At 41.0% G+C, this 20,137-nt stretch overlaps 1 protein-coding gene across 1 annotated transcript in view; it reads right to left on the reverse strand.

Annotated features, from left to right (window-relative positions):
* MAPK1 (mitogen-activated protein kinase 1) overlaps positions 1-19,895 on the reverse strand; it is a 36,840-nt gene extending 16,945 nt beyond the window's left edge. Inside the window, exons 1-3 of the mRNA XM_065033076.1 lie at positions 19,539-19,895; positions 2,196-2,378; positions 295-484 (exon numbers count right to left, since the gene is read on the reverse strand). Of these exons, the coding sequence (XP_064889148.1) occupies positions 295-484; positions 2,196-2,378; positions 19,539-19,681 (516 nt within the window). The 5' untranslated portion in view covers positions 19,682-19,895. The remainder of the gene's footprint in view (positions 1-294; positions 485-2,195; positions 2,379-19,538) is intronic.
* Between the last annotated feature and the right edge of the window lie 242 nt (positions 19,896-20,137).

A 20,137-nucleotide genomic window follows, 5' to 3' on the forward strand; every position in this document is an offset into this window, starting at 1 on the left:
ATAGTTTTGAGTTCCCTTTCTAGGTAAACATAACTCTGCTTCAGACAAGTACTTTCACCCAGCTTTCAAAGAGGCTGTTTCAAAGTCAGCCTCCAGATGGAAACAGTGATGCACTCATTAAAACAGCATAACAGTGAGTTCTTAGTCACTCAAATCTTAATAATTATTTTATCAAAACCAATAATGTTTTGGCAATCTTTCCAGGATAAAAATCACATTAATCTCCAGTAACACCCATGTGTATAGCAGGCAGATTATGAAGACCCTGGAAGCAAATAAGAAATTTCAACTGACCTTGAGATCACAAGTGGTGTTAAGCAGCAAATTCGAAGGTTTGAGGTCACGATGAAGCACATTGGCTGAATGGATATATTTTAACCCTCTCAGAATCTGGTAAAGGAAATAACAAATGTGGTCGTTGCTGAGGTGTTGAGTCTTTAAGAGCTTGTAAAGATCTGTCTCCATAAGATCTTGCACAATGTATCTGTCAGGCATCAGATGTAAGGCAGCAAAACAAATGTGGTGTCATCGTAGATATCAACATACAGTACCAGATGAAACTTCTGTAACAATTTGTCTGTTTCACAACAATTATGAATCTATGTAGCTGTTTCTTCCTTTATGAGTTCTGATTCAAATCAATCTTGTTACATGATGCAGCCCTTTATAAAATTAAGAGGCATCAACACATGCTCTTCTCCAATTAATCATCATAAACCTCTATTTCTTTACACTAGAGCCTGATTTTTATTGGAATCTTAATATGATCAGATTCCTATCCCGCTTGCCAGGAAATAAGACTGCTTTTTACTTTAATGAGTAATAAACTTCTGAGATACTTGCTTTCAGTTGCGTAAAAGCATGAAGGTAAAAGATCTGATCATTTCTGGTCAGGCTTCTATGTCACCACTCCACTTCAAAAATTTGGCTGTTGTTCTCCTTTACTGCTTCAGACAAGTACTTTCACTTTCTCCTTTTTATATATTTATTATGCTACATTGAACACAACAGTGCTTTGCTTACCAAAATTAAACCTAATATTTTCAGTCAGATTTTTTTTCCCTAAGATTGGAATGAACATAAAGAAAAGGTGGTGGGGTTTTTCTGCTTTGGCAGGAATAAGTAAAATCTTCTTCTCTCTTAATTCAATTTGGCTGCAAAACCCTTGGGGTGTATTTCCATGATCACTTTTCACCAAAATAAGATTTTGTGAGAACACCCTACTATTGCCATTCTAGTTGGGCGTTCCCATCCTCTCCTCTGGGCACTCAGACTGGATCACCCAACCAGGACATCGTTCCATGGGCAGCATCCACTTACGTTAGTCAAATGGCTGCAGAAATGCAGGCTCAGAACCCCACGTAAGACCAACTGAACTCAAATAATACACTGATCACTTACAAAGTGAAAACATTTGACCCAGATTCAATTCCATTTCTACCTGCCTTATGCCTTTTGTTGGGCATAGATCCACGAAACCCATAGGAACCAATGAACATGGACTCCGGGAAATTAAGCTGGTTGACTCTACACTAGGCTTGGTATCTCAAGTAGAGTCTCTAAGCTAAGTGTTCATACATGAGACATCCACATGAAGTCACCTACACAAAGCCAGGTTTCTCATGGAAGATCAATTAGTATAACAAAAAGGCCAGATTTGTATATGTTAATCCAGCATGTTTACCTGCCCATGTGCAGCTGGGACTTTCCACACATGCAGGCAGCTCTGCACAACCAGGGGTTGTGTTTCACCTCCCCCCGCGAGACGTATCCATTCTATTCTTTAAGAAAACTTTAGACAATTACAGCAGAGTCTGGCCATTTTATTTTATCCTCAGAGCAATCAAATAGTTCTAACAATAGCTCTATCAAGAGCAAATATATTTTTAGGATTAATGGCTAAACAAAATCATCTCTACAATGTTGAGTTCTTTGGCTTGGAACATAGGAATTAATTTTTTTTTCTTCCTCTGAAAAAGAACAAACAAAACTAGTGTTCACCTGCATATCAAATCTAGCTATGCATCTATAAAGCCATCAAACACCATGAACTTCCCTTCCAATTTTCAATAACAGAAGCCAAATTTTATTAAAATCTAGTAAGGAAGAAGATGAAAAGGGAGAAACAATCAAAACACAGAAGGCGGTAACCATCACTAACATTGCAGAATAACTTCAGAATTTTGAAAGGATACACATCTTTCATTTGTTCAATAGTTGGAGCTCGGATAATGTCATTTATTCCAATAATATTCTCATGTCTGAAGCGCAGTAGGATCTTAATCTCTCTCAGAGTTCTCTGGCAGTACGTCTGATGCTCAAAAGGACTGATTTTCTTTATAGCAACTCGAACTTTGTTGACGTTATCATAGGCAGAACTAGAAGAGAATCAATAACATTAGTTATAAGGAATATTAAGTTAATTCAATTCAGAAAGCTAGAATGTGAATTCAACTGAATATGGGGGTAGTGCATTTGTTTTACATTTATTTTTATGAAATTAAGAGAGGTGACAGCAGCACATATATTTTAATCTGATGAACAGACAAGACTGTTGTTGTATCACCAGCATAATCTACAAGTCATCATCTTTCCCAACTGACTTAGAGTCTGCTGATTCTCAGATACCTGAACAAAGAAAAGAAGAATTCATCTTCTTTATCAGCCTGTGGAACAAACAAGTTTGAGTCTTTTTCTATGTGCTGTAATCAATAAGTTGTTTGAGACAAGGAGTTCATCTTGTGTTAACCCATTCACTTGAGGGCGCAGAAAAACCTTCGGAAATCATCTTTCAAGCAGCAGAATCCCACATTCTATGTCTTAATTCCTGCAAGTAATCCAGCTGCCACAACCTTTTGCCACTCCATTGAGCTACACTGTTGCATCTCCACAAAGAACAGACATTGAAGAACAAAAGGGATGGAGAATTTGTGAAAACACCTTTCCGAGTACAACTCCAAAGATAACGGCAACAGAGAAAGGCTGTATCAGACTGCACACATGAAGCAGAAGCAAGCAGCAGGACGAGCAGGCAACCCGTGAATGTGACCCACATTAACAACACGCTGGCTGCTGCATTTCCAGTGCTGTGAGCTCAGCAGCTCAGAACGCATTCCTGGCTATACCAATAGAGCAGTATTTCTGTTTGAAATGCCTACACATTTATGAAGAATACCACAGACTAAGCCATGTAAAAAGGCTCAGTAAAACATATATAATTTTCTAAAATTTGGACTCAGGTCATTATTTAGTAAAAATCTTATGAATCCTTACAAATTTTGGGGTGTTTTCTATGGTCTTGCTTATACGAATGACAAAGCATCTCATTATAATAACTTCTATTTATACTGAAAGTATATGGTAATTAAACAAATAGAATTTAAATGTGTGTATATGATTCTTGTTACTTTCAAATTTATTTTTATTCACTACTGTATGTATTGTTTGGAAATTAACAAATAAGCTTACATTTAAACATTTCTGTTAGTGTCAACTATTTCATATAAAAATACAAACATAGTAGCCAAGCAGGCCTTACATTCCACCAATTTTCTATAATGGAGTCCCAGAACATTCTTTGAAACCTTCTTAACTGGCCTCACTCTGCTGAGATATCCAGGTATCTGGTGACTGTGTAAATCAGAAAGTAGTATGAAAATCCAATAAGAAAAGGAGACGTAAAAGAAATTCAGATACCTGGCCACGTCAAGGTTCTTCTACCACTAAGCAGATTTATGGTGCAGTGAGGTGGTTTTGAAACAGCGCTGTTACCACTGTATGCAAGTGCTTAACGTTTCTCACTTTCATTATCAAAAATGAGAGAGAATTTGTGCCACCAGTAAGATCTCCATACAGCCTGTGCATACGTAGCGACATCTTTTTTGCATGATTTTCCTGCAGAATCGCTCTGTAACTCCGGTCCATAACCACAGATGGACTGCACAATTTATTTGCCTCTAGAAGCAATGAACTCAAATGCTTCACCAAGTGCTTTGAAATTCCACATGCTAAGAGCAAGTGTTCATTACAACTGTTGCTATTACATATGCATAGATAACATAATAGCAGTTCTTAAGTCCCAAAATAGATAATAATAAAGTGCCATAAGTGGAACTTGGCATAGCCTTCAAGAGCACTTCGTCTTCAGTAATTTTCTTAGTTAATCACCTGTGGTGTTTACAATATACCAGTAAGGTCACAAGCAGAAAACAGAATCAGAAATAATTCTGATGCATGAACCACCTGTATTTGAGAAAGAAAATAAAGAGTCCTAGTGACCATTTTAGCCTTACAAACAAACCTCCTACCTCCTCCTTGGTATTGACTTTAGTATATTTTTTTCTCTCACAATGCAGAATCTTACCTCCTTTCAAAGTACTGGACACGAGCAGCTACGCAGAGCAGAAAAAGGCAAAATGCCAACATTTACTAATGGATGCTGCTTAAACAAAAGTTCCTAATCTCTTACAATATTTGGTGAATCCCTCAGTTATTGCTTCTCAAGCAAAGGTTGGTTATTGATGAAAAATATGCATCTTTCTTTGTACAGATGCAATGAACTTGGATCCATCAATTAAATACACCAAGATTTGCTCTCTGGTAGCTGTTTCACATATGCTTCTTGAAGGGTTTTCTTAGCAAAAGGTTTATGCAGTTATTTAAAAAAGGATGGGTAACTTTGCTTTCAGATGGTTCGACTACAAAACACATGATTTGGTGTGGGGAAAAAGCTGACTATTTGCAGTAAAGATGCAATCAGTTTCCTCTCCACTGTACATTCTGCATACAGTCCTTTCTCTGTGGGTATCAGAAGATCTCACCACACCAGTGTAGCTAAGCATGCGCTGCTGTTTCCACTGCAAAGCCTCAGCTAAGGAGAGCAAAACCAAAAATCACCTACTTGAAACATTAAAAGGAACACTGGATTTCTTTCTGTTGTCACACTTTCTGAAATATGAGCCTTTCTGTAACTTGATTAAACGTATGAAATATTATCTCAATTCCTATGAACAGGAAGCTAATAATATATGTAGTTAGTACACTTGCTTATGCATATTTTAAATATCATGCATAATACAGGTACACAGAGAATCTGTATTAAAGTTTACACCATTTCACATTCTCAGTCACAGCCCTCCAAGCAAATATGGCTTTGAGTAAACCCTTTAGAAAGAATGTGCTTTTTCAATTTGACGCATGCTACAGAAAACTGAAAAAGCTACATACATATCACAACAAACTTCAGTAGAACTGAAGAGTAGTGTTTTCTCATGCACATAAGCTACAATCAGACATATTTGGCCTATGAAACCAGATAGCAATATCTGTTTCACTACCTAGGAAACACCATAAACTAACAGAATCAGGTCAGTCCAAACCATTTCCCAAAGCATTTCCTGTCTCCATCCAACCAGCATCTACCATCAGCACCACATTTACCCACCACCCTCCAGAACTCTGCTGCAGAAATATGCTGCTCACACACAGTGTCATGTGGAGTGTTCACAAATAAAACAACTACTAAAAGTGCAAATCCAAACCCTCGATGCATTAACTCACTGTGGTTAATATAACAGCTTATCACTTAACACAGGATTCATCTTGCTTAGCCTTAGCTAGAATTAGAGATCTAATTTTACAACTAATAATCACCCATGCTCCCCCTACAGACCAAAAAGGAATAGCTCTGCATATACATCCCATCCACCACCCCGCACATCCTAAATTTAGATGATTTGCATTCTGGAAGTGCTGTCCCGGTGTGCACAGTCTAACCTCGCTGTCTAGACTTTCGGCTTCTGCTAAATCTCCCAACAACTGTTGATATTTTACTGAAGCAGTTAACTGGGACTCCTTCTAAAGGCAAGAACCTTCTATTATCTAGGTGTTTTTTCTAGAGAAGAAAAAAATCTGTAAAGTGGGAATAACAGTTCACATACTAACAACTTTTAGAGTACTAATTTACAGATTTTAGTTTCTAATCATTAACCACATGTACCAATCATTGCACACAGAACTTTCCTTCAACAGCCTGCCTGTTATTCACATTACGATTAATCCAGTTACTGACACTTTAAATATTCAGAAAGAAGGATTTGTTTCCACCCCAATGACGTGCAGCCTCACAAGCTGAAGCAACCATTCAGCTGTGAGTGCTATTTATCTGTAACGTGATAAATTTAAACATAGATTGTGCAAGTGCCCAGTTCTAGTATACACAACATTCTTGCTATTTCAGGCTGTGGTTACCATCCTGAGACAACCTGCAACAGCACCGTTATTTACATACTTTTAAGACATCACATGAAAATCAATACAAGGCCTAGCAGTACAGTTCATAATTCCTAATATAAAGTTTTTTGTAAATACATAAGGAAGATTTGACACATAAAACATCTTTCCCAGATGTACAAAATAAACAAACGAGCCCTTATAACCCAGAAGTTGCACCTCACAACTTCTCAAGCCAGTGTTTTAGCCTCCTATTGCTGCGGTACCATCTTCCTTCTGAAAAAAGCAAGCCCCAGGTGGGGCTGCTTCCAAATGCAATGGCCAGAAAGTGCAAGGCGGTCTGCGAGCAGCCTGCAGAAAACTGCACACTGATTGCTCAGAGGAACCTCTGACATGTAGCCCCTCTCCCATTCATTCCTCCTGGAGGCAGGAAAGCTTTTCACCAGACAGATTGGGACAAGCGCCAAAGCTCAGCTCCTTCTACCCACAATGGCTGCTGCATGTTCTTCCATCCATTTCGATTCTTCACATGTTTCATTTTGGAGCAGAACTGGAACAAGTGAGAGCACGCTGCAGCTGCGGGAGGAAGGGAGCCAGCTCCTGGCAAGAGTTACACCCCACAGAGGGCTGTTTCTTCATATAACCATTGAAAAACAACCGCCTGCTCTGTGGGCACCCCCATCCTCAGCACACTCCTGTGCCACGCGGCTGGAAGGCTCACCCCACCATGGGATGTTCTTCCAGCACTTCAGGATTATTCACCTTACGGCTGTTCTACAGGCTGCTCTCAGCACATGCATATATGCGCATTAAAATACACGATCCTACCAGCAAACATCCTAATTACAACTCTAAATAAAAGACTGATTTGAAGTTTAAAAGGGATGTTTCATCAGTAGCTTTGTGTTGCTGTGGAAACAAGATTCCAAGGGCATATCCAGGGATAAGAGTCTTTCTGAAATTTTGAATAATTCTGCTTGCAACCAGGAGAGGAGAGGCAAAAATAATTCCCAGCAAACAAGCTGATCTATGAAGATCTTTAATCTCTCCATTCAGTCTACATTTAGCTCAATCACGGACATTTCTACAACATGCTGACGTTTATCAAGTTACAATGCAAATAGTTTAAACTTATTTTTAAGACTGCTGTAAAAAAACCCCACAGTATTATGATGTAGTAATAACCAGCAGTACCATAACAGACTGCTCACTATGATTTTTGGGGTGGGGGAAAGTAGGAAGGTAGTGCTATGGGTGCTGATTTGTGGAGGGGACTGTGTGGTTTTAGTTTGGTTTGTGTTTTTTTTTTATTCACATATTAACACTTCAAGATTCTTCAGAATAATTAGTTTCTGATTCTAGATGATTAAAATACAGGGAGTAGCTACAGTGTGTTATTCTTTTACCAAAAAAAAAAATGGAAAAAGGATAAAAGTAGTCAAAGACAGCTTCATATTTGAGGACATTCAGTAATGTGCCATTTTTATACCACTGAATATACTTTTTGTCCCCAACTGTAAACACGTATGGGTACTAGAAGTATGTGTACTTTGTCCATTTATTCATAATATTTTTGAAGATAAATAAGTATATTATTCATTAGAGCTTTTTTATTAGCACTAACTTACTGAATCAGCACCTGGTTTTAAAAGGCATATGTACCTATTCATATTAAAACATACTTGCCTTGTTTTACTAGACCTCAGTTTATGAAAAGACAACCCATCTCTAGCTCAGAGTTTTTGTTTTGATTTATTAGCTTTCTCTAGAATAGGTTCTCAGTAACGGAACATCTCTCTCCCAGGCTTCCCAGCTGTGAATTCAGGAAAAAAAGCTAATCAAACAAGGACATCTTAATAAACTTTTACTTTGCTCCATTAAAGTTTTAGTTTTACAGACTAATTCCTACTATGTAGGACAGTTAGGAGATCCATGAAAATGGAGAGCTACCTAAATATTAGATTATAAAAACCAAACAAACAAAAACAAAAAACCCCACCCAAAACAAAAAACCAACAGCACACACACAAAAAACCAAAGCAAGCCCAACAAACTTCAGCCTTAAGGGTCTAGTTGCTTTTCAAGCTACAAAAAGATTATAATAACTTTAAGAACATGAGCACCATGTACTTTTTCATCTTACTCAGACAAAAGTCAAGTAAGCTGTAATTCCGCACTCTTATCTATTGCTATGCTACAGAGACTCCCCATTGATCATTAAAAAAAATAGCTGTATGTATTATTTTCTCGGTCTTCAGAAAACATGCATAAGCACTACTAGCCTATAATCATAGAATTGCTTAGGTTGGAAAAGACCTTTAAGACCATCAAGTCCAACCATAAACCCAGCACTGCCAAGCCCACCACTAAACCATGTCCCTAAGCACCACATCTACCTGGCTTTTAAACTCTTCCAGGGATGGTGACTCCACCACTTCCCTGGGGAGCCCGTTCCAACGCCTGACACCCCTTTCCGAGAACAAATCTTTCCCAATATCCAATCTAAATCTCCGCTAGTGCAACTTGAGGTCATTTCTTCCCATCTTACCACTTGTTACTTGAGAGAGGAGACCAATACCCTCGATGCCACACCCTCCTTTCAGGTAGTAGTAGACAGTGAGGTCTACAGAGATTCTACAGGTTAAATAACCCCAGGTCCCTCAGCTGCTCCCATCACACTTGTGCTCCAGCCCCTTCCCCAGCCCTGTTCCCTTCTCTGAACTTAGTCCAGCACCTCAGGGGTTTTCTTGTCATGAGGGGCCCAAAACTGACCCCAGGATTCGAGGTTTGGCCTCCGCAGTGCCCAGCACAGGGGGACAGTCACTGCCCTGGCCCTGCTGGCCACACCACTCCCGATACAAGCCAGGATGCTGTTGGCCATTTTGGCCACCTTGTCACTCTGCTGCCTGATGTTCAGATGGCTGTCAGTCAACACCCCCAGATCCCTCTCTGCCAGGCACTTTCCAGCCACTCTTCCCAGAGCCTGTACGCTGCCTTGGGTTGTTGTTACCCAAGCGCAGGACCCGGCACTTGACCTTGTTAAACCTCATAGAACTGGCCTCAGCCCAACAATCCAGCCGGTCCAGATCTCTCTGTATGGCCATCCTACCCTCCAGCAGATCAACACTCACACCCAATTTGGTGTCATCTGCAAACTTACTGAGGGCACACTCAATCTCCTCGAGATCATTGATAAAGAGATTAAACAGAAGTGCCCCCACAGCCAGACACGGAAACTCACCTGACAATTTTTTTTATTTTTGTTTTTATTTTCCAACCAGGGTCCCTTCCAATCCCTAACATTCTGGGATTCTGTGTGATTCAGGGGGAAAATAAATCTAATTTCTAAACCGGTGTCCTTTATCACAAGTCCGTAGCGAGGTGCCCAAGTAATCAATGCAGACTGCTCCATCATGCTTTTAGTTAACTTCTGAAGCTTACTGCGTGGAAATGTAGCTGCACTGCCTTCACCTTCACCACCTCCTTTTTCAGTCCTCTCTCTCTCATAACATTCAGTATCAATCCTAGTATTAAAGATTGCTGGCATAATTATGGCAACTCTTTCCGCCCATGACAAATGTGAATAATTACTCATAAATGTTATTAACTCTTTGGCAGTTTCTGATCTGCTACAGGTTATTGCCCTTCACACCACAAATTTTTAAGGCACTTTTGTAACCTCCTATAGGAAATTTGTTTTCATATATCTACTCAAATGATTCTAGTAGGTTACAAAAGCATTATTTTATTTTTCAGTATTTGAAAAGGAAAATCTGATGGAACCTTCCAAAGCATTACAATTTAAAACTATTTACTACGCACATAATAAAGATTTAATAATCTAATTCCTTAGATCATTCCTAGTATTTTGAAAATAAATAGTTAGTCATGCAAAATGGAGCCTGTTAAATAAATCACTTTTGCCAGAAACTCAGTCAATTCATAATCCAGGGTGTGGCAGACCAGATGATTTGTGCTTTGTTAGCACCTACTAAGCAGAACCATGGAAAACAGCAATTCCAGAAATGCACCTTAATATCTAGTATTAGAAAAACAGCCATTTCACCCAAGGTTTTGTATTGTTTGGCTAAAGATGTCATTTCACTTTATGGTGTTTTGATCAATCTTACTTGCTTGAAAAAAAACAATCACTTCTCTCAGTCTCTTCTAATATGTATTTTTCTTTCTATACCTTTAGCTGTGAAGCCCTGTGACTTCAAATCGCCATATATGCCTGCTTTATTTTATAGTACTTCAGTTCAAGTTGGTCTTCAGAAAACAGACAACTTTTACATAGTCTATTTTTTCCACATCTTGCCTTCCCACTTAGCTTCCCCGTTTTAGAGGTTTACAGGTTCTCCACTGCCAATATTTCCTTCGATAGCATCTATGCCAAATTTAACATTTAGGCAAACTTCACTGTTATATTTCAAGGTCCTCTTCCTATCTGCAAAATAAAACCTCCATTCCAAAAGCACCCATCGCTTTTGATAAGATATTATGACATTAAGTATCACTAGCTTTATTCTCTCTATATAAACTTAAAGACAACTCCTGTGGGAATCAATTTCAGGCTAAAATTGTAAGAGCTCGACAACATCTGAGCCAACCTAAGGGCTCCATGAATTAAAAGGAGTGGTTGTGGCTCACTCCCCTTTTTGTGCCTGACAACCCTGCTCCTTTCTCACTTTTTTGCTTGGAGCAGTTGCTTTCTTTGTGCCAGTTCAGAGAACTAAAGCAGCTCAAAGTCAAAGCAGCTTATGAACAGGAACAGTAAAGAAGTCTTTACCTGTATATTCCCCTTCCCCTCCTGCGTCAGCACTAGCACTCGACGGGTTTTGTGTCAGTCACATCAACTTACCACCTTTACGTTTTACTTTTTATGAAGCAACTTCACCTAAACCAGGTTCCCACCATGGCTAACTCTACAGCTCTGTAAGCACCAGCACAAGAGCGGAGGAAGGAATGACCCAACACGAGGCACAGAAGGAAAGGTTGCTCCTTTAGAAGCACCACAGCCCGAGATCAGCACAAATCAGTCATGCAAACCACAGCATAAGCGTTGAGGTCCCACTGTCATGAAAGCTCAACCTCCACACGACCTGATGAAGCGCCAGCTTCCTCCTCCTGTGCTTATGGCCTCTCAAGAGGCAACAAAAAGCCACCAAGACAGCAATGGTGGATCAGTTCCACAAGCAGTGTCACTCCAGAGTGAAGGAAACAACTGCTGCCAGCAGAGCAGCACTGTGAATGTGTGCAGGAATCATCGTCCTTCCCTAGAGAGAGGGGAGAGAGCTGGGAGTGAAACCGCATTAACAAATCCCCCAGTGTGGTTTACTCTTCTGTCTAATAATGTTCTAATTTGACTTCAATCCCTAATCAGCTTTAGAAAAAGGAAAAAATCCAGACAATTATGATATTTTTTTCAGGAATTAACTTATTTGATTCCACGCTACATAAATCTTCAAAAGAGACAGTTCACAGTATCCCACTCCAATGGAAAATAAATAAATAAAACACTGAACAAGATCATCCATGTATACTTAGCAGAGGTTTTCCTAAACCTGTAGAAAAATCAGTGCAAAATCAAAACTATCACAAAGTGCCAGAGAAAGCAAGCTCTACTGTCCACCCTACCATGGCCAGTTCAGTACTTTGCTTGCAAAACAAGACAAACAAGACAAACAAAAACCCAAACCACCAGCACTGACAGTGCATCTCACCACTATCAGAAGTTACTTCCCTTCAGTATCCGCTTACAAGGCATTTTTTGCATGTTTTTTCTATCTTTTTAAAAAGACATGCCAACAGTAAACTCTAGCCCCTCAACATACTAACAGTCGTGTTTTGTTCAGGCAGGGTATTGGCATTAAGACATGTCAGCTCCCATAACTAAAAGGAAGATATTTCACAATTATGAAACACTCAGAAAAATCCAATATAAAAGTCAGCCTGAATGTCACTTGGGGTACTTTGCACCATCCAAATCCCAATAAAACTGGGCAAATTCTGGACTGAAGCAGTTTGGGGAGTATTGATTTGCAGTGCTCAAATGACTTCAAGTTTTACGCAGGACACATCAGCAATATCTGGTGGAGCAAACTGCCTTCTCTCCAAACAACTGAGAAGGCACCGCAGTAACAGCTGCTAATTTTAAGGAAAACTGCAAAGTGAAGTAATTGCATATTATAAACTGTAAGTCTAATTGCAAGTTGCTGGTACTTAAAACGTCCCCACACCACAGGCAAATTACTTTCTATCATGTTAACAAAAACTCTCATTTGCATTCCAATCACCACAGAGTATTTCAGTATTTTATGAAAATTCTCTTAAAATACAAAAGAAGAACCTTCAAGAGACGAGATCTTCTGTTAACAGAACTTGTGATTTTAGGTACTGCTAAACAAGATAAATAGTAAAAACACTTGCACAACTCCACTAAAAACTGGACTGTCATGGAAGATTCTGTCCAAATCTAATAGAACAATATTCTATTCAAGCCTTTCTACAAGCCGTCTGTCTATATATACAGACACACAAACTGTTTCATCCACTGTTAACCTAACGCTGCCAAGTCCACCATCAATGGCAAGAAAATATCAATTATAAGAAAATAATCTCATCAAATAACCCCCATTTGAATGACATTTATTACTACCTGAATCTTATTAATCTACCTGGTAGAAGCTGACTAAGCAATGCATATTTGGCTTTCAATGTACCTTGCAAAAAGATGAGTTTGATAATAGCTTCTTTATAAGCCCAAAAGTTTTAATAACGTAAAGGAAAATAAGTTCCCTTCTGAAAAAGAGATTCATTCCAAAGCAAAAAACTCTCTTTAATAACTGACTTAACAATTAATAGAATCTAGGTTTTACACAAATAAACCATCTGAAACAAACTACGCTTTGCTGCATTTCACATATCCTATTAATTTAATTTACCTTACAAAACAGTATAGTTGTACTCTATAATACGTTTATGGCTCCATATGCTTCATTTGAGTGATTTGGAAATCAAATACAATTGAAATAGCTTAATAAAATGTTATGGGGCTTGTTTGTTTGTTTCCAGACATTATGTGAAACGTTCCTAAAATACCTCACTTTAAGTGCACGTAAAAGTACTGTCTAGATTAGCAGAACAACATCCAGCTTCATCCATGAGCAGCACCTGCCCACAGCCAAGAAAACTAACCATGGACTGGGCTGGGTTATTAAGCACGTAGCCAGCAGGTCAAGGAAAGGGATTACTGTTGTGAGGCCACATCTGGAATTCTGTGTCTGGTTTTCCTTTCTCCCAGCACTGGAGCAAGTCCAGCAGAAAACCCTTAGGATGCACAGTGGGCTGAAGGACCTGACATACAAGAAAAAAATAGAGAAAACTGGATTTCTACAGGCTAGGAGGGGAAAAAAATGAAAAAAAAAAAAAAAATGTGGGTGGGAAGAAAGCATCTAATTACTGGTTTAAACTACATAAAGGGTGATACAGAGAAAAATGACCCAGACACTTCTCAGAGGTACAGTATGGAGGACAAGAGGTGACCATCAAGTTGCATCAAGGGAAACTCATGTTTTTAAAGGCAAAAAATTCACTGGGGAATTGGTTTAACACTAGAACCAGAAGTTGCCCAGAGGTGTTGTGGAATCTCCACCCGGGAGACTTTGGAAATATTGAGTGGACAAGTTGAGCAACTTGATCTAATTTTGACATCAGCCCTGCTTTGAGTAGGAGGTTGGACTACATGACCTCAGGAAGTCCCTTTCAACCTACATTATGCTGTGAAAGATTCCACAGCAAGATGTCATAAAATATTTTTATTAAATATCCAACTGATCAGTTAATTTCATCACTAGATCAGAGTTGAAAGCTATGACAAAGCATCAACATAAAAAGCATTAAAAAAATTACTGTTGGCAAAGAACTAGTTTTCAAATCAAGTTAAGCTGTACATCTACTCCATTGGCAAGTATTAACTCCTCTGTGGGCTGTAGATCCCCACACCTAAACAGGGAGCTCACTGAACAGAGCCTGGTGTCCTACAAATACACATTTCTCATCTCCAGAGTACCAATAAATCCATCCGTGAAACTGGGACATCTGTCACCTCTCTTCGGGCAAGTCAGACTTCTCATACGTGACCTCCTGATACAGCGTCTTCTTCAGCTGAGCAGCATACAGGATTTCTTCACTGTAGCAAAATACCTATTTTTAAGAAACTTGTAGAAACTTTCCATCTCTAAGACCTCTACCATCTGTCAAATTTGGTAGAAGGCAGGCAACAGGTTCAAGAATCATATGTAGGAGTACAGGAGACAGACTGATGCAACCACATACAGATACTATAACCACATGAGCCTTATTTCCTTAATACATCAGGCTTAAAAAAATAACACAAGTTATCCCTCTCTGTTTCTGTGGGCTGGACCAGGCTATGTTAAGAAAATGTGTATTTATTTATAAAATGCAAGTGCCCCTGAGCTGCATCCCTCAACTCTTGAGCTAATATCCCATTACTTTGGGTGGACGGGAGAAGTTGCTACCTCTCATCTTCCATCAATCTCACAGACAGTTCTGATACAACCAGAGCGAGCAAGTAGCTGCTGCCCATCCCTGCCACCTGCTGCACAGCTTGCGGACCTCCTGTCGCATCCCAGGGGAGAGAGGGAAAAGCAGCTCTAATTGCTCCTTTCATGTTTCCACCTCAGATTAAACAAGTTTGGGTGACTGAAGGGAAACACTGACCTGGACCTCCTCCCCAGAGGACAGAAGCTGATAAGTAGCCACCAATTACACTCCCTGATAAGAAGGATCTGTGGGGGTTGGCTAACTTGTATCAGCTCCCCATTTTCCTCATGACAAAGACTAGAACATGTTAATTACTGGGTATGGACACCCATACCCAACCTGTGTTCCCTAAAAGCACATATAAATAGGAACATCAATCTCTATACTTGCTCTGTGATTACAGTGTACTTTGTCCGTATCAATGCAACTTACAGGCTGTTTCTGATCCTTGCCACAGAGCAGCCCGCCCACCTGACCCTCACAGGGATGCAAATGCTACCTTTTTGTGTAACGCTGGGCAGTCTCAAAAGAAAATATTACACAATCAGCAAGCTCATCAAGTTTTCTATTTTCATCTTTTAATATCTACACCTTGCAGATCATTCTATCCCTGATTTTTTTTTTTCTGTTTCAAGCCTCTTCATGAATACCCTTCTCAGATTTCATTTTCAATTATCCATCTTCTACAAGTAGGGCTCTTCTGTGAGACAGTAGAAAGGAGCAGAACTTTGAAAAAACTACTGCCAAATGCTTAAATATTGTGTCCAGTATTACTTTAAAGTCCCTCTATTGACTACCTGAACTTCTATTATCGCTCTTCTATATCACATCAGTAACACAAAGATGTCTTTGTAACAACACGGTCAAATTCAGGCCAAGAAATTCAAGATTTGAGCTTCAAGTTTGTTTTCTTCCAACTGTGTTCATGTTTGTTACTTATTGCAGTTATTCACAGCAGTAACAATACTTCACATTCACATAAGCCTGATTATAAAAAGGACTTCCAAAACCCAGAATATAAACCAACATCCCTATCACAATCCCATTCATCATTTCTTTCCCAATAGCTGACTTGTTTTAAGCTGTCAAATGACCATCCTTAACAAATTTCCGCTGACCAACTTGATGAAGAGCAATTCACACCAGAAATTTAAAGCTCAACACAGTCCTACTATTTTGCTGTGTCAGTGTGTTTAAAGTATGGCCTGTTAACAGATTTTGTTCGTTTGTTTTTTAAGAAGAAAAAAAAAGCCCACCCACATTTGGGAAGGAGGAGACAATCTCACAAACCTTTCACACTTATTGTGTCTGAAAGGCAGCTCTGAAATTTTCAGACTTAGTGTGAGAGTCAGTCCCAGCTGAGGTTGATAATCCCCTATCACTGACAGAAAGGGCAAGTTACATGAAGAGTTTCCCACCAAAGCCCTTCAAAACAACTCTTAAGCAAAAGAGAGAGGGAAGAGAAAAAAATAAACACAACATTTGCATATATTTGAACAAATTAATTCAGAATAACAAACATGACTGTATGACTAAGTTGCTCAAAGACAGTCCTACAGTCCTGGAAAGTGCTGAAGATTGTGGCTAAAACTTGGTTTGCTCTGTGGTCATCCTCTAGTTTCACATGCAGAAATTCTGAAAACAGGTTAGAAAGGAACACCAGCACGGCTATCCACTTATTACCTTCTTCACCTCCAGCAACAAAATTGCCAAGTAAGATGCAACCCTGTATCAAAAAGGATGAAGGATTTTGGCAGAGTTTAACTGGAGGACATCAAGATGGGGGTTTGCCTGATGCCTTTTCTGCTTGCAAAGCTGAGAAAGCGCAACCACAACACAGCAGTAAATACACTGCTAAGTTTATTTTTACTCTAAACCTGATTAGGTTAAAAAAGAATGCACTGGAGAAAATAGATCAATGCCTTTAAGGGTTTTCAAATCCAGATGAGAGAACATTCGCGTACAGTCTATTCAGCCAACATCTTCCTCTATTTCCTGTGCTGTTATTTTATGTTGCGATCAATATTTCTCAAACATTATTCTCTCTGCTGCAAAATCAAAATGGAAGACTGACCGTAACAGCACTATCCTAAGAATACTTAATTTGCCCTTTTATTAATATAATTAAAATAATTTTATTGTTTTCAGCTCCCTAATCCAATAACCTAGTCATACAAGACTTAGGAAAAATAAGGAAAAGAGTGAAGGATTTTAAGAGTAAAGTCACTTGTTTTCTGTATAACAAGCCTTCTGGCACAATGCACTTGCAAATAACCAGCATCTCCCAAGTTGTACGCATTAGCTGTAGGTCTAAAACAAAATCATCAAAGCTTGCTTTGCTTTCCCTCATTAAAGTGCAGAAATTTAAATGGATTTTGCAGTTGCAGGAAACATCTCCATCTGCACGCAGCCTGCCCTCTACCCCGCCCCAAGGGAGAGGCTTCTGCAGATCCTCGCTGCATTAGCAATCAAAGCTAGATAAGAAACATGTAGTGTTAAATTGCATAACCTATACCTCCGTTGATTTATAACTAATCTTATTTAATCATAAGAGCTTGTATGTTAGGCACTACAAAACCTTACAGTTGCTATGGCATTTAACTACAACAAGTGCATCCAACACTTGCCTTATCAAGTATAACAATATAAACTGAGACTTTGTTCCCTGTCATTTCACACCCAAGGCAGAAGAGCAATAACGAAGTGCACAACATGCGCAATTTAGTATTTCGCATTAATAATTTTAGAGTAAAAAATACAAGAGCCAAGTGCATATTTCAACTGAACTGGAGATTTGGAATTTTTGTTAGTAATTCTGTACAGCATTCATAGCAGAGACAATATATTGGAGCAAGTTTTTAAATAAAAGATAACCTTATATAGTTTTGGAGGGGAAACAGTTTCAGTATGTAACTTAATAACGTAGCATTTGGAGGGGCAGAAAGTGGCCCCATCTCCCCTGTATCTGCTCACTAGCACAGTGATGCCAAAAAAGGGCATCAACTGCCATCCTACTGCTCTTTGTAATCTCTGATCTGTGGCGAAATATTTCAGCTTTAACACGTTGTCTGTTAAACACACTGCTAACACCTCGTTTCACACGAACCACACTATACAGAGTGTACATCTTGGAAATACTGCTGCCAAGTACTTTCCTAAATGAGACTGCAAGTGTAAACCAGTGCAGTTAGTACTGAGATTATCTGCACTGGTTTAGTTGCCCTAGCCCAGATGATAAAGTACACAGTAATCAAGTACAGCTTGTACCATAAACTACATTAACAGGCTTTGGACTCAATACATTGTTGTGATTTCTAGCACTAAAACGATAACAAGGATATTTTTACACTGTAAACAGGATTGCTGATTTACATTTTGAAGGTTCTTCCCACAGCAAAAAAAGCAAAGGCCACAACTCAAAACTTCGCAAGCGGCTCACCTCCCAGCTCAGATCAGGCCTAGACTAAAGCTTCCACCCTGAAATACAGGATGACTTCATCTTAACAGGCCAGCACAATTCAATGACTATATGCAAAAACTTAAAGCTATAAAACCTGTAACATACAGCTGAAGGCTGTGAGGAGCCTTTGCTGAGAAATGCACTGCTTTACAAAAGATGAAGCATCAGAGAAATAAATTAATGCTGATAAAGCTTCCATGAAGTCATAGCCCGTAAATCTCATTTAGTACCTCTGGTCAAAAGCACGCTGAAGAAACAGATGCAGCATTGGAAGAAAGTTGACAAAACAATAACAAAAGAAGTTTTTCATCTGCATCCCATAAATTACTTCAGAAGTAAGGCGGTTTTTAACCTCTTTTACTAATAGAAGACAGAATAAGAAATCCTAAGTGAGGCCACTGAGCACGTCAGATTTATAACCCAGACGCTACACGGAGCATCATCCCAACTCATTTAGATTGAAAAGAAAAAAAACAACAACCCATCTCACGCTCTCCATCCGCTTAGTTTACCTTTTCAGTCTTTAGTATCTAATTCACCCAAGTCTTTAAGAGTGATATCAACCAAAGCAAACACACGCGATCGCTTTTTAGTGAGACTTGGCACAAAAAAAAAACAACCAAAAGCTAGAAAGGCTGAAGAGAACTTTCACCTGCACGCATGTTAATATAGACACTAATCTGGCAGGCTTTGCGGCACAGACAGCACGTCCTAAGAAAAGCCTGGTAGGGGCAGCCACTCTTATGCACAAATTCACTCTTTTTCTCAGCCGTGAGCCCAGGGCCAGGCAGGCAGGTGAGCCCTGAGGGGGCACAGCGGGCCGCGGAGCTGCTAGCAGGATTTTACCTTTCCCCCTTTTTGACCGCCTGCAATAGCACTACAGAGAGGGAGAAAATAAAAGAGAGCAACCAACTCTAGAGACGGGGACGAAAAATATCCAAGGAAATAAACGCACGGCTGAAAGGAAACGAGACGTTGAGCTGCACCCAAGGATGGAGGAATTTTGGAAGCGGGGGGAGGCGGCAGCGAGGGAGGAGAAAGGGGATGCCGGAGGGACAAGCCTCGGGAGCACGGAGGGAAAAGCAGAGTTGAGGAGAGCGAGGCAGAGATGCTGGAGCCCCGGCCTCCCCTCCCCCGACACACGGGCGGGCCGGAGCCCGCGGCCGGGCCCCGCGGAGGCTGCGGCCGGGCAGGGCGGCGGGGAGGGAAGGAGGGAGGGAGGGAGGGAGTTGTTGAGGGCAAGGGCGCTGCCCCAGCCGGGCTGGCTGCCGGCACTCACCACACCATGCCGTAGGCCCCCTCGCCGATGTAGGAGAGGTTGGTGTAGCGCGGTCCCACGTCGAACACTTGGCCCCGCACCATCTCCGGGCCCCCGGCGTTGGCAGAGCCGCCCGCAGCCCCGGCCCCCGACACCGCCGCCATGTTGTCCGTGCCGGGAACCGCGGTGACTGCGTGGGGGGGGGCGGAGGCGGGGGGAGGAGGAAGGAGGGGGACGAGGAGAAGGATGCGGGAGGGATGGAAAGAGGCGCCGCCCGCTCCGCAGCACAGGCCGCTGCCACCGGCTCCGAGGCCCCGTCAGCGCCGTCCCCGCCGCGGCCGCTCTGAGGAGACGCCGCCGGCCGCGCGCGCGCACCGAGCCAGGCCGGGGGGAGGGGAGAGGGGCGGGGGCTCGCGCGGAGGGAGAGGCGGGGAGGGGTAGGGGGCGGGGAAGGGGGCGGGGCCGGGGACTGCGGTAACCGCAGCCGCTGGGGAGGGGGCGCGGCGGGCGGGTCACGTGGTGGGCGTGCCGGCTCTACGGGCGCGCGGCCGCCCGGCGCCATTAGAGGCGTCAGGTGACGGAGCCGGAGGCAGGAAATGGAGCCGGGCCGGGGTCCCGCT

The sequence above is a fragment of the Columba livia genome, chromosome 17 (genome assembly GCF_036013475.1).
Source record: "Columba livia isolate bColLiv1 breed racing homer chromosome 17, bColLiv1.pat.W.v2, whole genome shotgun sequence".
Taxonomy (NCBI): domain Eukaryota; kingdom Metazoa; phylum Chordata; class Aves; order Columbiformes; family Columbidae; genus Columba; species Columba livia.